Source organism: Eubalaena glacialis, chromosome 1 (assembly GCF_028564815.1).
Source record: "Eubalaena glacialis isolate mEubGla1 chromosome 1, mEubGla1.1.hap2.+ XY, whole genome shotgun sequence".
NCBI classification, from domain to species: Eukaryota; Metazoa; Chordata; class Mammalia; order Artiodactyla; family Balaenidae; genus Eubalaena; species Eubalaena glacialis.
In genome coordinates this window covers 127,359,335-127,376,463 of record NC_083716.1, presented here as the reverse complement: position 1 = coordinate 127,376,463, position 17,129 = coordinate 127,359,335, and the positions used below count along the sequence as shown (strand labels likewise).

Sequence of the window (17,129 nt, the reverse complement as noted above, 5' to 3'; positions counted from 1 at the left end):
AGTAATATCTATTTCCCCCACCCCTCCCTCTTGTGATTTTTTTGTTTTTAGGATCATCATGCCCAGAGGTCATGACATAAAAAAGTCTCTTACACCTCAGATTTCTTGTTTGACAAGTGAATCTTATAAACAGCTGGATTTTTTGCCTGACAAACTAAGAGCAAAGCTGCTTCCCTTCCAGAAAGATGGCATCACTTTTGCCTTGAGAAGAGACGGCAGGTAAAGTACTTTTTTCAAGACATGCTAAAATGCTAAATCCCTGGCAAGTGTATAAAAAAACAAAGCTTTGTGAAAAAAATTCTTTTTGTGTATACATAGTCTTCCCGTTAATTTTTTTTTTTACTAGATCATGAAATAATAATTTCAGGATATATTGTATTTTGCCTTCATTCTTGAATGATACTTTAGTTAACAATACAGCTCTACTTTAATAGCCATTTTTTTCTTAGCACCCCGAAGACTGTATTCTACTGTCTTCTGGCTTCCATAAATGCCATTAAAAAGTGTGCTCTCGAGTCTCAAAATATTACCCTGCAGGTGACTTATTGATTACAAAGAGAAAAATTACACAAAATGGTCAAGGTTGGTATCTCTGATAATGGTACAGATACCGGCATAATGTGGTACACAGGAGGTCTATAACTTTCTTTTTTTAAAATTTATTTATTTTATTTATTTATTTTTGGCTGTGTTGGGTCTTTGTTGCTGCGCGCGGGCTTTCTCTAGTTGCCGCCAGCGGTGCGCGTGCCTCTCATTGCGGTGGCTTTTCTTGTTGTGGAGCACGGGCTCTAGGCATGTGGGCTTAAGTAGTTATGGCATGCAGGCTCAGTAGTTGTGGCTCGAGGGCTCTAAAGCACAGGCTCAGTAGTTGTGGCGCACGGGCCTAGCTGCTACACGGCAAGTGGGATCCTCCCGGACCAGGGATCGAACCCGTGTCCCCTGCATTGGCAGGTGGACTCTCAACCACTGTGCCACCAGGGAAGTCCCAGTGTATAACATTCTTACGTGGTGTTCTTCCTGGAAATACTTGACCTGAAAGTCCTGAGGAAACAGTCAAACCAGTTCAGCATGTGGGACATTTTTTCAGGACAGCTGACCTGATGTCTTCACATGATTAACTGTCATGGAGAACCAAGGGAAGTGGTGGGAATGTTCTAAGTTGAGAAGCAACCTAAGAGCTAGAACAACTGAAAATAATGCATAAACCTTGATTAGATCCTGAATAAGTAAAAAGAAAAGCTTTAAAGGACACTTTTGGGTTAACTGGGAAAACTTCATCTGGACTCTATTAGAGTGCCGTTATTGAATTGATGTTGATTACCTTAGATGTGGTAATGGTGTTATAGTTGAATATAAGAATGTTCTTGTTCCTGGGAAATGCATGATAAAGAATTGGGGGATGAAGAATCCTGCTATCTACAGCCTATTTTCTACATTTTCCCAAAAGGGAAAGGCATGTATATGTTTAGAGAAACTTTGAGGGGGTCAGCCAAAATATTAACAGTGTGAACACTTGAGTGGTATAAATGTGTTCATTGTATTATTCTTTTTGGCTTTTATGTGAGTTTGAAAATTTTCAAAAAAAAAAAAGAATCAGTCTAATTTTCATATCTTTGTAAATCTTTTATCTGTATCTGATTTTAAGATTTTCTCTTTGTCTTTGGAGTTCTGCTGTTTTGCTATAATTTATTCTATATGGTTTTCTTTTTATTTATCCTGCTTGAGATTATTGTATGTTTTTAATCTAGATTTGTGCCATGTTGATTCCGGGAAATTCTCACTCTTCAAATATTGATTCTTACCCATTCTCTTTATTATCTTCTTCTGCTACTCCAATTAGACTTATACTTGACCATTTCACTTTATCCTATGCTTCCATTAATGTCTCATATTTTCTATGTCTATCTGGGCTACATTATGGCTGTTTTGTTGTTGTTGTTGTTTTAAATGGGGTTGACCAAAAAGTTTGTTCGGGTTTTTCTGCAAGATGTTACAGAAAAACCCAAACGAACTTTTTGGCCAACGCAATAAATATTTATTTATTTTATTTATTTATTTGGCTGTGCTGGGTCTTAGTTGCGGCACACGGGACCTTTGTTGCCACGTGTGGGATCTTTTAGTTGTGGCATGTGGGATCTTTAGTTGAGACCTGTGGGATCTAGTTCCCTGACCGGGGATCGAACCTGGGTACCCTGCATTGGGAGCTCGGAGTCTTAGCCATTGGACCACCAGGGAAATCGCTATGGCTGTTTTTAAGATTTCTCTTATAGTTTATGATTCAGCTTTTCTAATCTGTTAACTCACATATTCAGCTTTAAAGAACTTTTTTTAGTGATGAATAACATATATGGAGAAGTGAGTGCAGATCATAAGCATATAACTTGAAGAATTTTCACCATATAGCCGTCACCACAATCAAGAAATAGAACGTTACCTGCATCCCAGAAACCTTCCTTTTGCCTTCTCCCAATCACTACTGCCTCCCTCCTTTCCAAAGGTAACCACTATCCTGACTTCTCACACCACAGATTACTTTTACATGTTCAACTATGTTAATTGTAATCATCCATATGTACTCATTTTTAAATTTATTTATTTAATTAATTTATTTTTGGCTGCGTTGGGTGTTCGTTGCGGCGAGCGGGGGCTACCCTTTGTTGCGGTGCGCAGGCTTCTCATTGCGGTGGCTTCTCTTGTTGTGGAGCTCAGGCTCTAGGCACGCGGGCTCAGTAGTTGTGGCGCACGGGCTTAGTTGCTCCGTGGCATGTGGGACCTTCCCAGACCAGGCTTGAACCCATGTCCCCTGCATTGGCAGACAGATTCTTAACCACTGTGCCACCAGGGAAGCCCCGTATGTACTCTTTTGTGTCTGACTTTTCTCATTCAACATCATTGCGAGATCCTTCCATAGTGTCGCATGTAGTTGTAATTGGTTCATTCTCATTGCTATATAAAATTACATTGTGTAAATGTACCATAGTTTATTTATTCATTCTACTGTTGATGAGCACTTGGGTTGTTTCTAGTTTGGGGCTCTTAAAAATAGCAGTGCTATGAACATTCTTAGACAATTCTTTTGGTAAACATAAATACACATTTCTGTTGTGCATATACCAAGAAGAGGAATCGTTGGTCATAAATATGCATATATTCCACTACGTAGATGCTGCCTCTGTTAGTTTGTCAGGGATGTCATAATGAAGTACCATAACTGGGTGGGTTGAACAACTGAAATTTATTGTCTAACGGTTCTTGAGGCTAGAATTCCAAAATCAAGGTGTTGGCAGAGTTGATTCCTTCTCAGGACTGTGAGGGAAGGATCTGTTCCAGGTCTCTCTCCTTGGCTTTTAGATGCGTATCTTCTTCCAATGTCTTTTCACATCATCTTCCCTCTATTTGTGTCAAAAATTTCCCTTCATATAAGGACATCAGTCATATTGGATTCAGGCCCACCCTAATGACTTAATTACTGATTACATCGGCAATGACCCTATTTCCAAATGAGGTCACTTTCTGAGGGACTGGAGCTAAGACTTCAACATATGAATTTTGGGGGACACAGTTCAACCCATAACTTGGCCAAACATTTTTCAAAGTGATTTAACCAATTTATACTTGTGTCAACAGTGGATAAGAGTTCCATTTGTACCACAGCCTCACCAGTACCTCATATTGCTTATCTTTAGTGTCATTTTAGGTATTCTTATAGGAATATAGTGATATCCATTGAATTTTCATGTACATTTTTCTGATGACAAATGAAGCTTAACACCTTTTCGTATGCTTATTAGCCGTTTGGATATCCTCTTATGTTAAGTGCTTGTTCATGTCTTATCCATTTTTCTCCTGGGTTATCTGCTTGCCTTTTTCTTATCATTTTGTAGAGACTTATCAGATTTATATTCTGGATGAGTCTTTTGTATCTGTGTTGCAAATGATTTTTCTCAGGCTATGGCTTGCCTTTTCACTCTCTTAATTATGCCTTTTGATAAGCAGACATTCTCAAATTTAATGTTCTATTAAATATTCTTTATTGGTATTGTCTTTTGTGGCTGACACTTTTTGCATCCTATTTAAGAAATCTTTGTCTGTTACAAGGTTGTGAAAATAATTTCCTGTGTTTTCTTCTAAAAACTTTTTTGTCTCTTTTTTACATTTAGATCTACAATCTACTTGGGTTTTCTGTTTGCTTGTTTGTTTGGCCTTGTGGCTTGCAGGATCTTAGTTCCTTGACAAGGATTGAACCCGAGCCCTTGACAGTGAAAGCGCGGATTCCTAACCACCAGTCCGCCAGGGAATTCCCTACAATCAACTTGGAATTGATTTTTGTATATGTTATAAGGTAGAGGTGATGGTGGATTGATTGGTTATATTTATTTATTTATTTATTTACTTTTGTATATGGAATATAATTGAACCATCACAATTTATTTATTTATTTATTTTTTGGCTGCATTGGGTCTTCGTTGCTGTGTGAGGGCTTTCTCTACTTGTGGTGAGCGGGGTCTACTCTTCATTGCGGTGCGCAGGCTTCTCATTGTGGTGGCTTCTCTTGCTGTGGAGTACGGGCTCTAGGCATGCGGACTTCAGTAGTTGTGGCTCGCGGGCTCTAGAGCACAGGCTCAGTAGTTGTGGCACACAGGCTTAGTTGCTCCGTGGCATGTGGGATCTTCCCAGACCAGGGCTCGAACCCATGTCCCCTGCATTGGCAGGTGGATTCTTAAACACTGCACCACCAGGGAAGTCCTATTCTTCCATTTCTTTAATTGCCCTCCATTTACTTCATCTCAATTATTCTTTCCTTTATTTCTTTTTCAGTAAATTTTTTGTAATTTTCAATATATAGTTCTTTCACATATATCATTAAATTTATTCCTAGGTATTTAATATTTTTGGTGCTGTTATAAATAGTCTTCTCCCCGCCCCCTGCTGATTTTAAGGTTTTCTCTTTGTTCAGCTATCCAAAATTTTACTATGATGTGCCTAAGTGTGGTTTTCTTTGCATTTATACTTCTTAATCTGTGGGCTGATATCATTCATTAGTTGTGGATAATTCTCAGTTGTTTTCTCTTCAACTGTTATTTTTGCTCATTCTTAATACTCCTTGCCTCCAGTTATACCTCTGTTAGACCTTTTCTCCGTGTCCCATATATCTCTTATCTTCTTTTTTTGTATTTTCTTATTTTAAATTTCTCTGCTGCAGTTGGATATTTTTGTTTATCCATATTCTTGTTAACTAATACTCTCGTTTGCTGTAAGTTAATCTATTGAATTCTCTTAAGGAAGAGACCATCACTCAAAATATCTGAAACCAAAACCCACACAGTATGTCTGACACAGGGAATTCCCTGGCGGTTCCTTGGTTAAGGACTCTGCGCTTTCACTGCTAAGGGCTGGGGTTCAATCTCTGGTTGGGGAACTAAGATCCTGGAAGCCCTGTGGCGTGGACAAAAAAAAAAAAAAAGTCTGAAACAAAAAGTTGAATTTATTACTTGTTAAGCAAGGGAGAACTGTGCTCCTTAGACATGGCTCTCCAAACAAAGCAAAAAGTTAGTATTGTATCTGGTTTGGGGGGAAGTCTGTAGACTGTAAAAAGCAGGAGTGTTTAATGACTTGCTGAATTTCAGAGTATAGTTTAGAGATTAGCCGACTAATGTCAAAGAACAGTCAGTCCGTTCCTTTCTTGAAATTGGAGAATAGAAACATTTTATTTTCTGTTCTTAATGTCAGATAGTGTATTTTTAAGCCCTAGAATATCCAGTTTCTATCTGCCTCGTTATGTTGTTGGTATCTTGTTTCTTGCCATGTTTTAATTCCATCTCTTATTTCTGTAAATATCTAGAATATACTTATTTTACATATCTGAAGTGTTTTGGAGGCTAATTTTACCTTTTGTTATTGTTGTTCATGATAGCTTATTTCCCAATGTATTTGCTAATTTAAAAAAATTTTGTTTTAATAATTAGGTAATCTTAATCTCTGGGAATTTTGAGAAACCTAAATAGTGGGTAGATTCTTTTAGGAAGGACTTACAAAGTTAAGTCTTTGGTTTAAGGTTTTCCAGGTCACATAGGCAGTATCAAATTCATTTTTAGGTAGGCTTATGATTATGAATTTTGATCATTAATTTTCTCCCGATGCCAAACCTTAAGTTTCCTTATTGGCTTTTAAAAAATTTTAGGTATCATTAAATTCAGTAAAATGCACAGATTTTAGCTGTACAGTTCAGTGAATTCTGATATATGTATACTTCTGTGTTTTCAAACATGTCAGATATAGAATACTTCCATCACCCAGAATAGGCCTCTTTTTAGTCAACTCCTTCCCCTGAATTAGGCAACCACTGATCTGATGTCTGTCACCAGAATGTATTTTTTGTATTAGTTACCTGATGCTCTCTTAATTTTTTTTAAAAAATTTATTTTATTTATGTATTTATTTATTTTTGGCTGCATTGGATCTTCATTGCTGCTTGCGGACTTTCTCTAGTTGTGGCGAGTGGGGGCAACTCTTCCTTGTGGTGCGCGGGTTTTCTCATTGCGGTGGCTTCTCTTGTTGAGCACAGGCTCTAGGCACATGGGCTTCAGTAGTTGTAGCATGCGGGCTCAGTAGTTGTGGCTGGCAGACTCTAGAACGCAGGCTCAGTAGTTGTGGCACACAAGCTTAGTTGCTCCGCGACATGTGGGATCTTCCCGGACCAGGGCTCGAACCCGTGTCCCCTGCATTGGCAGGTGGATTCTTAACCACTGCACCACCAGGGAAGTCCCTCTCAATATTTTTTAACTTTTTACTTTGAAATAATTTTAACTTATAGAGAAGTTATTAAGAAAAGTATAGAAATAGCTTTCATATACCTTTTATCTAGTTTAATTTTAAACATTTTGCCACTTTTCCTTTACCTTTTTTTTAACTTTTTATTTTATATTGAAGTATAGTTGATTAACAATGTTGTGATAGTTTCAGGTGTACAGCAAAGTGATTCAATTATACATATACTTGTATCTGTTCCTTTTCAAATTCTTTTCCCATTTAGGTTGTTACATAATATTGAGCAGAGTTCCCTGTGCTATACAGTAGATCCTTGTTGATTATCCATTTTAAATATAGCAGTGTGTACATGTCAGTCCCAAACTCCCTAACCCTTCCCCCCCACCCAACCATAAGTTTGTTCTTAAGTTTGTGACTCTGTTTCTGTTTTGTAAATAAATTCATTTGTGTCATTTCTTTTTAGGTTCCGCATGTTAGTAATATCACACTGTATTTCTCTTTCTCTGTCTGACTTACTTCACTCAGTATCACAATCGCTAGATCCATCCATGTTGCTGCAAATGGCATTAATGGCTGAGTAGTATTCCATTGTGTATATGTACCACACCTTCTTTATCCATTCCTGTGTCGATGGATATTTAGGTTGCTTCCATGTCTTGGCTATTGTAAACACTGCTGCAATGAACATTGGGGTTCCTTTACTTTTTTATTCTCTCTCCCTCTCCTTCTGTCTCTTTCTTTGTCTCTCTCTACACATACACACGCATGTTAGTGTTTTTTTTTTTTCTGAATCACTTGAGGGTAGGTTACATGTATCATGCTCCTTTAACCTACAATATTTCAATATAGTGTGTATTTTTTAAGAACAAAGGTATTCTCTAATGTAACCACAGTACATAATCAAATTCAGGAAATTTAACTTCTATGCAATTCTTTAACCTACGTATCTGTTGTCAATTGTACCAATAATATCCTTATAGCATTTTTTTTCTTTTAGCGCAAAGATCCAGTCCCAGATCAGCTTTTGCATTTAGTGATAGCTCTTTCTTTCCTTTATTGTAGGACAGTTCCACAGCCTTTCATGACATTAGTATTTTTTTTTTAAAGAATATAGGCCTGTTTATTTTATAGAATGTGTCTCAATTTCTTTAGTGTTTTCTCATGACAGGATTTAGATTAGTCCTTTCTGGATTGGTACATAAGTGAGATCAAGGTCCTGTCCTTGTCAGGATATTGCTTTTGAAGGCACACTGTATCTGTCAGCCCCTCACTGGTGGTATTAATTTGGATTGCTAGTCAAAGTGTTGTAGTTTCTCTACCATATATATAGTTACTATTTTTCCCTCGCTCAATTGTTTCCTATTTAACAAACAACTAACATGAGATGTTAAGACCATGCAAGTATGCTTCTACTTATTCGATTTTTTCCTCTTGGATTTGCATCCATAGATGATTCTTGCTTAAAATAATTTTTGCCATGTAGTTGTCAAAATGTTGATTTGTTGACTGGCATTCTACTCTAAGGAAGAGCCCTCCTCTGCCCAACAATCTCTTTCTCTCTCTCTCTCTGCCCATCCATCTGTCCGTCCCTCCTCAGTATGGGCTCATGGAATCCTATATATTGAATGAGTTATAATCCCTTACTGTACCATAGCTTACGTTTGTCTTTTTTGGAACTTGGTATGAATGGAAATCATATAATTTATGTGTGTCTGACTTCTCTTGTTCAACATGTTTTTGAGATTCGTATACATTTTTTTGATCTCTGATTGTAGGACAGTTATTTTATTCATTCACTTGCAGACAGACATTTGGGTTGGTTCTAATTTAGGAGTCTTATGAATAAAGATGGTATTAACATTCTTGAACAAGTCCTTTTGTGGACATGCTTTCTCCTGCTAGATTTTAGGGTAGGTATCTGTTTAACTTTGTAAGAAAACTGCCCAACTTTTTTTCCACACCATCAGCAATATATGAGAGTTCTCGGTGCTTGAAGTCTCAGCCTGTATCGTTTTAGCCATTCAAAATTAATGGATCTTCATGTAGTAGCTCACTGTATTTTAATTTGTGTTTTCCTAATGACTAATGATGTTGGCATCTTTCCCTGTGCTTATTGGCTGGCTAGCTATATGAGATAGTTATATCTTATATTAATGTTTTACCCATGTTTTAGTTGTCTTTTTTTTTTTTGGCCTCACTGCATGGCTTGTGGGATCTTAGTTCCCTGACCAGAGATTGAACCTGGGCTGTGGCAGTGAAAGCTCTGAGTCCTAACCATTGGACTGCCAGGGAATTCCCAGTTGTTGTCTTTTTACCTCTGATTTGAAGGAGTTTTTCTTATACTCTGCGTAAAACACCCATGTGGCAGTCTATAACTTGCCTGTTACTTTTCTTCATATTATCCTTTGATCAACAGAATTTTAGAATTTTGATAAAATCTAGTTAATCCAGTTGTTCTTATATGGTAGTGCTTTTTATGTTGTCACCAATAAGTCTTTTTTACCCCACAATCACAAATATGGTCTCTTATGTTTTATACTGGAAGTTTTATAGTTTTAGCATTTGTGTTTTGATATATGATTTATCTCAAATTAATTTTTGTATATGGGGTGAGATGAGGGTTCTAGGTTCAGTTTTCTTTCACACTGATATCCAGTTATTCCAGTACCATTTGTAGAAAAGTCTATATTCTTTTCCGTAAGTTACCTTGGTGCCCTTGTGGCAAAGCAATTGACCATACATGTATAAATCTACTTCCTGTTGGTTTCCTTATGCTTATATCTCTTTCTATTGTCACCCCTTTTCCACTTTCACTTATGTTGTAGCTTTCTTAGGCTCATGTTTTGTTTAGGAGCCTCACTTCCACTGTTCATTTTGTGTAGGTCTGAGACCCTATTCCTATTGCTCTGCTTGGCTGTTAAATCTTAAGGTTCCCTGTTGATGGTGTCTGTAGACACCTTCATTGTGACCCATGGCTTTATTACTCACCTGTTATTCTGGGTTTGACTTTCTCTTTTGTTTCTGGTCATTGTAAATTTATTTTTACTTTTCTTCAGGCCAGCTTTGCATTTTAAAATATAGTATTTTATCTAATTTCCATATTTCTAGGTGTTTGCAAAAGAAAGAGCTTTTAGAATAACTAAACCACCATAGTACTGGGAGCATGAATTTTACTGTTAAATCTTCATTTGGGATTATACTCTGTATCATTCATTATAAAGTAGCCTTATTATAAAATTACTTATTTCTTTCCTTTTGTACTCTAAATTTAATCTTGTGTAATTAATATTCCAACAACTATTTCTTTCTCACCATAATTTTTTTTTAGCATACTTTTAACCCTTTTTCTATTTTCAACATTTTTGAGACACTTCCTTTAGATGCTTTTTTAAATTTCAAAGTCAGATTTCACTTTGTGATTCAGTTTGTCTTTTCTCTTAAGTATTATTAAGCTTACTTTCATTTGTTGACATTAGAGCTATGTTTGGTCTTAATTCCGTCATCATAGTAATTGTTACTGTTTCTGTTCCTAAAAATATGTTACTATATAATCACTTTGTGAACCACCAAATATATTACTATGTGATCCAAGTTTTCTTCTGTTTAGTGTGTGCTTTTAGTAATTTGAAAGGTATAGACTTTGAATCCATTGGTAATCTTTATAACTATAGCTTTGTATAATATACTTGTAGATCCATTTTATTAGGCAGTGTTTTCTTATTCCCAGTTATGTGTAGTGATAGTTGGTATGTTGCCTTTTTCTCTCTTTCTATCCTTCTTTCTCAGCACATTATATTAATTGGTTAAATTATTTTTCTGATGTTACCTTTGTGTTTTTAAAAATACTTATAATTTATTCTACAATATACTTAGATTATTTTCTTTACCAACTTTATTTTTTTTAATTTGGCCACGCCACGCGGCTTGTGGGATCATAATTCCCTGACCAGGGATTGAACCCGGTCCCCAACAGTGAAAGTGACGAGTCCTAACGACTGGACCTCCAGGGAATTCCCCTTTACCATCAAATGATCTTTGCCTTTTTCCCCTCTTACCTCTTGTTAGGTTTGTAATTTCGGTGTTGTTGTCTGTAACTGTTATATTCTCTTCTGTATGCAGATTATTTAAACCAGTAAGTAATTTCATTGCTTCCCTTCAGTCCATTTTGTTTCTGTACAGTGTTCTTTGGTTGAAGTTATCTCCTCAAAGTTTTTCAGGACTAATGGGAAACAAATTCCCCAGTTTCTTGCATTTTAAAAATGTCTTTACACAGAGTTTATGCTAAATGACAAAGTGGCTGGGTAAGAAATTCCTCAAAAACGTCTTTACACAGAGTTTATACTAAATGACAAAGTGGCTGGGTAAGAAATTCCTCAGTCTCACTTTCTTTTCTAGCTGATGTTGTAAGCATTGCTCCGCTGTTCACTGTAGACAAGCTAAGGGCCGCCTGGGTTTTTTTTTTCTTCTTAGAGATGATTGATTTTTTTTGGTTTCACTATGCATTTTGGCAATCCGGTACTGGAATATGTCTTGGTGTTGATGCATCTATATCTCTTTCTGGATGTGCTATATTATTTTAATATCTAGTTTACATTTTTCTATCATTTCTGGGAATTTTTCTTGAACTATATGGAGAACAGGTTTTCAGTTCTTTTATTTTGGTTTTCTTCTTTGAAGCCATCAAGTATGCTTATGTTTTTTGATTCATTTTGGCCTATCATCTCTATCCTTTGTATTTTCTGTCATTTTCTTTCATAATTTATTTTTTCTCTAAAACACTTTTGGTCTGTTCATTCCCTTTGAAAATTTTCTTTCAGTTATGTCCTATGTGTACTTTCCTGTTTTTTTAGCAGTGCCTATTCTCTCTTCTGCTTCCATTTGGTCTTCATTTCAGTGGTGTTTATTTTTCTTTTACTTCTCACACACGTCAGTTCACATTTAATTTCTTTGTTTTTTGACATAACTTCGTTAAGTTTCTGTACCTCTACTTTATATATCTTGTGTTATAGAGGTAAAGTTTAAATTTGTGGCACACTCTTTAACTATGATTTTCATCTGCTTCATAGGTACTTTTTTCTGTTTTTCCTTTTGATTTCCATTTTGTTTCCTTCTTATATTCATAGCATCGATTTTTTAAAGAAATTTCTGCTCATTATTCAATGAGGAACATTTTTCCTGAGCCTGCTATTTGCAAAAGATCACCTCAGAGAGGGCTAGAGTAATGTTCTAGACTAAAACCTTCTTTAAATTCTCTTTATGACACTATTTTTAAAAAATTATTGTTTTTATTTATTTTTATTGAAGTATGGTTGATTTACAATATTGTGTTAGTTTCAAGTATACAGCATAATCATCCAGTATATTTGCAGATTATATTCCATTATAAGTTATTATAAGATAAAGGGTACAATTTCCTGTGCTATATAGTATATCCTTGCTGCTTATCTAATTAATATATAGTAGTTTGTTAATCTCATACCCCTAATTTGTCCCTCCCTCCTCTCTCCCCTTTGGTAACCACAAATTTATTTTCTGTATCTGTGAGTCTGTTTTGTATATACATTCATTTGTATTATTTTTTAGATTCCACATATAAGTGATATCCTATAGCATTTGTCTTTCTCTGTCTGGCTTATTTCACTGAGTATAATATTCTCTAGGTCCATCCTCATTGTTACAAATGGCAATATTTCATTCTTTTTTATGGCTGAGTAATACTCTATTGTATGAGAGAGAGAGAGAGAGAGGGAGTGTGTGTGTGTGCGTGTGTGTGTGTGTGTGTGTGTGTGTGTGTGTGTATCACATCTTCTTAATCCAGTAGTCTGCTGATGGGCACTTGAGTTGCTTCCGTGTCTTGGCTATTGTAAATAGTGCTGCTATGATCATTGGGGTGCATGTATCTTTTTGAATGAAGTGTTTTTGTTTTTTTCTGGGTATATTCCCAGTAGTGGAATAGCTGGGTCATATGGTAATTCTATTTAAGGGGTAGTTAAGGTAGTTTTTTTAAGGCGCCTCCATACTGTTTTCCACAGTGACATAGTTACATTCCCACCAACAGTGTACAAGACTTCCCTTTTCTTCACATACTCTCCAACATTTGTTATTTGTAGACTTTTTGATGATAGCCATTCTGATAGGTGTGAGGTGAAACCTCATTGTGGTTTTGATTTGCGTTTCTCTAATATTTAGTGGTGTTGAGCATCTTTTCATGTGCCTATAAGCCATCTGCATGTCTTCTTTGGAAAACTGTCTATTCAAGTCCTCTGCCCATTTTTTGATTGGATTGTTTGGTTTTTTGATATTGAGTTATATGAGCTGTTTGTATATTTTGGATATTAACCCCTTGTCAGATGCATCATTTGCAAATATTTTCTCCCATTTTGTAGGTTGTCTTTTTGTTTTGTCAATGTTTTCCTTTGCTTTGCAAAAGCTTTTAAGTTTAATTAGGTCCCATTTTCTTATTTTTGCTTTTATTTACTTTGCTTTAGGAGACTGAGCCAAGAAAATATTTCTACTATTTATGTCAAAGAGTGTTTTGCCTATGTTCTCTTCTAGGTGTTTTATGGTTTCATGTTTATGACAGTATTCTTATATGTAATTTATTTCTTTTGATTATATGACCTGAGCAAAAGAAATCCACATAGCAGGGTAACTAATGGTATAAAGACTCTCAGTCCTCTCTTAGCCTCTCTGTGCTACCCCCATTTGGGGTTTCATCATTGAGCTCTGACCTCCTCTGATTTCTGCTTGCAGCCAGACTGGACCCAGGGATATGCTGGCTGCTGGTCAGTCTGTCTAGCCTGTTGTGTTGACTTACAGAAGGGATTCTTGACTTGGCAACACAAGCGTCCCCCTCACTTTGGAACTGCGTCGTACTGTTTTGTTTTGTTTCCTGAGATGTGAAGCCAGAAGTGTTTTTGCTAAATATACTCCTTCATTTGTTGTTGTTGTTGTTTTATTTTTTGGCCACGTGGCATGTGGGATCTTAGTTCCCCGACCAGGGATCGAACCTGCAACCCCTGCAGTGGAAGTGCAGAGTCTTAACCACTGGATGGCTAGGGAGGTCCCTGTTGTTGTTTTAGTATTTAATATTTTTGGTAACCCATCCTTGTTTTGTCTAATTTTCAAAGATGATAAATAACCATGAGTTATATTTTTGAATCTGTGCTCCACCAAGCTCAGTGTTAGATACATTGCATAAGTAATTATTAAGTGATTTTTTTACATATGTATTTTTGTCTGGTTATGTGTATACGTGGCTGAAAATAATTGACAAACTTATTAATATGTGTAGTTTTTAGTATATGGTTGAACAAGAAGAAGGTTTGCTGTAAATATCATTTACTTATTCACATCTGGTAAAATATAAGACGACTGTCACTGAATGAATTATTAGGCTTAGCCTTGTACACTGTCATTGGTACCTTCATCATTAGTTAATACTCTTTGTATAGATGGTGTTCTGAAATAAACTGAATTTCATTTCTTCTGGAAATCCTGGCAGAACCATTTGTTTTAATTATTTGTCTAGATGGGGGAAGAGAAGACTTCGTGGTATTTAAGGCTTTTACCAAAAGTATGAGATGATGTTATAGTCATTTGTATTCTTTAAAGGTATCACTTGACAATGTAATCTGTTTCATTGTTTTCTTTTCTTTCCCAAAATTGAAAAGTTTTTTGTTATAATACCCATTTAGATATACTGCTTTTGTAGTGTTATAATCCCTACTTGTTTGGCTGAATATAGATTGAATTTTTGCATTAGTGAACAAAAATATTGAAGCACCCGGTCGTTTTGCTACAAGAAGTTTCTTTGTTAAATTATTTTAATATTACGGTGTATATCACCATGCTTATCATCTCAACTTAATAAGACAACTAGGTGAAGGTATGAATGAACCTTGAAGTTGGGTATAAGAAAGCTGAAAAAATAAGTAGCAAAAATTTACTTATTAATTTCGTACAATCTGAGTCATCTAATTCATGAGAAATGAAATCTTGACATTCTAAATAGCATTAATTTGAGTTGTAGAGCAAAGTCATTGTTTTGCCCCCTCCCCAAGCAGTGAGGGCCCTATAACAGTATCTAGAGAGAGATTTGGCAATGTCAAAAAGCTTTATTGATGCATACATCAATAGGTATAAATTTTGCATAAGCAAAAAGAAACAAAACAAAAATAAACAAGTGGGACTGCATCAAAGTAAAAAGCTTTTGTACAGCAAAGGAAACAACCAACAAAATGAAAAGGCAACCTACCAAGTGGGAGAAAATATTTGCAAATCATATATCAGATACGGGGTAGTATCCAAAATATATTAGGAACTCATACAACTCAAAAAACAAATAATCCAATTAAAAAATGATCAAAGGACCTGAATAGACATTTTTCCAAAGAAGACATACAGATAGCGAACAGATACCTGGAAAGATGCTCAGCATCACCAGTCATCAGGGAAATGCAAATATAAAATCACAATAAGACATCACTTCATACCTGTTAGGAAGGCTTTTATCAAAAAGACAAGAAATAACAAGTGTTGGTGAGAATGTGGAAAAAAGGGAATCCTAGTGCACTGTTGATGCAAATGTAAATAGGTATAGCCATTGTGGAAAACAGTATGGAATTTCCTTAGAAAATTAAAAATAGAACTACCATGTTATCCAGCAATCCCACTTCTGGGTATACATCTGAAAGAAATGAAATCGCTATCTGGAAGAGATATCTGTACCCCCATGTTCATTTCAATATTATTCACAGTAGCCACAGTAGCCATGTGGAAACAACCTAAGTGTCCATTAATGGATGAATGGATAAAGTTGTAACAACATGGATGAATCTTGATGGCATTATGCTAAATGACATTAATTCAGACAGAGAAAGAAAGACAGATACTGTATGAACTCACTTATATGTGGGATCTAAAAACACTGAACTCATAGAAAGTAAATTAGTGGTTTCCAGGGGCCAAAGAGTGGGGGGAAATGGGGAGTTGTTGGTCAAAGGGTACAAACTTTCAGTTGTAAGATGAATAATTTCTGGATCTAATGTATAACATGGTGACTATAGTTAACAGTACTGTACTGTATGTTTGAAAGTTGCTTAAGGGAGTAAATCTTAAATGTTCTCAGCACACACAAAAAAATGGTAACTATGTATGGTGATAGATGTGTTAACTAACCTTATTGTGGTAATCATGTCAAAATATATATGTATATCAAATCATAACACTGTACACCTTACACTTACAGGTTATATGTCAATTACCTCTCAATAAAGCTAGAAAAAATAGATATAATTTTTATAGATGATCTTAACTGCTACTTTCATTTTAGATAAACCTACTTAATCAGGCTTTTTATCTACCTGCTTTCAGGCTTTTTTATCCTTTGAGGAATAAAGTTAAGTGTGCTTATAGATCAACATATATGCTAATTTCTGTTGAAGATACAGTTTCACTTTCTTATCATTTGTGTGTTCACATTTTTAATTAACATTAACATTTTTAATTTCCTTGAAGAACTTTTCCTTTGCAGTCACAACTTGGCTAACTGGTGCGAGAGGACTAGCATTCATCCTGTCTCGGCTTTTGACATGCCTTCCTCACTAAGTTTAATCACTTCTAGCTTTTGACTTAAAGTGAGGGACATGTGACTCTTTCTTTCACTTGAACACTTAAGAGGCTATTGTAAGGTTATTAATTGGCCTAATTCCATATTATTATGTCTCAGGCTATAGTGAGACCTGAGGAGAGAGACGGGGAGTGGTCGGTTGGTGGGACAGTCAGAACACACTCAACATTTATTAAGTTTACTGTCTTGTATGGACGTGGTTCATGGCACCCCAAAACAATTACAATAGTAACATCAAAGATCATTGATCAGTGATCACCATAACAAATAAAATGATAATGAGGAGTATATTTATTAAAATTTCCCCACTTAGCATAAAATGTCTTTCTTTGCACTGTTGGTTTTTTTGAATTGTTTCTAGACAAGGTCCACACATTGCATTTGGTTGGCTCTTTAACTTTTAGATCAGCAAATCTATAGGAATATTATAGTATTTTCACTCGTAAACTTGCCTTATTAACCTTTTAAATTTTTCCTTGGTTGAGCTACAGTTTATTTTTAGAATAAGGGAACATTCTATGATGAATTTAAATATCCATCAGCACTTTGTATTTTTTCATGAATCCTCAAAGCAGCCTAATGGAATAAAGTAATATTTTAATGGCTGCCTTTCCAGAAATTATCTGTGTAGTCCCTACTATGGTATTGTGCACTTAATAACACTGGTGTGGAGCTAAAGCAGCATGTTCTTTGGCCATAGCTGGCCTCATGGTCTTCCTGTTTCACCCAT

The 17,129-nt window shown here is 35.8% G+C and overlaps 1 protein-coding gene across 5 annotated transcripts in view; it reads left to right on the top strand.

The window, feature by feature from the left end:
* The window catches only part of ZRANB3 (zinc finger RANBP2-type containing 3), a 263,410-nt gene that overhangs the window by 30,214 nt on the left and 216,067 nt on the right, over nt 1–17,129 (top strand). For all 5 annotated transcript variants that reach the window (XM_061183470.1, XM_061183452.1, XM_061183461.1 and 2 more), the window contains one exon: nt 52–219. In XM_061183470.1, the coding sequence (XP_061039453.1) occupies nt 59–219 (161 nt within the window). In that variant the 5' untranslated portion in view covers nt 52–58. The remainder of the gene's footprint in view (nt 1–51; nt 220–17,129) is intronic.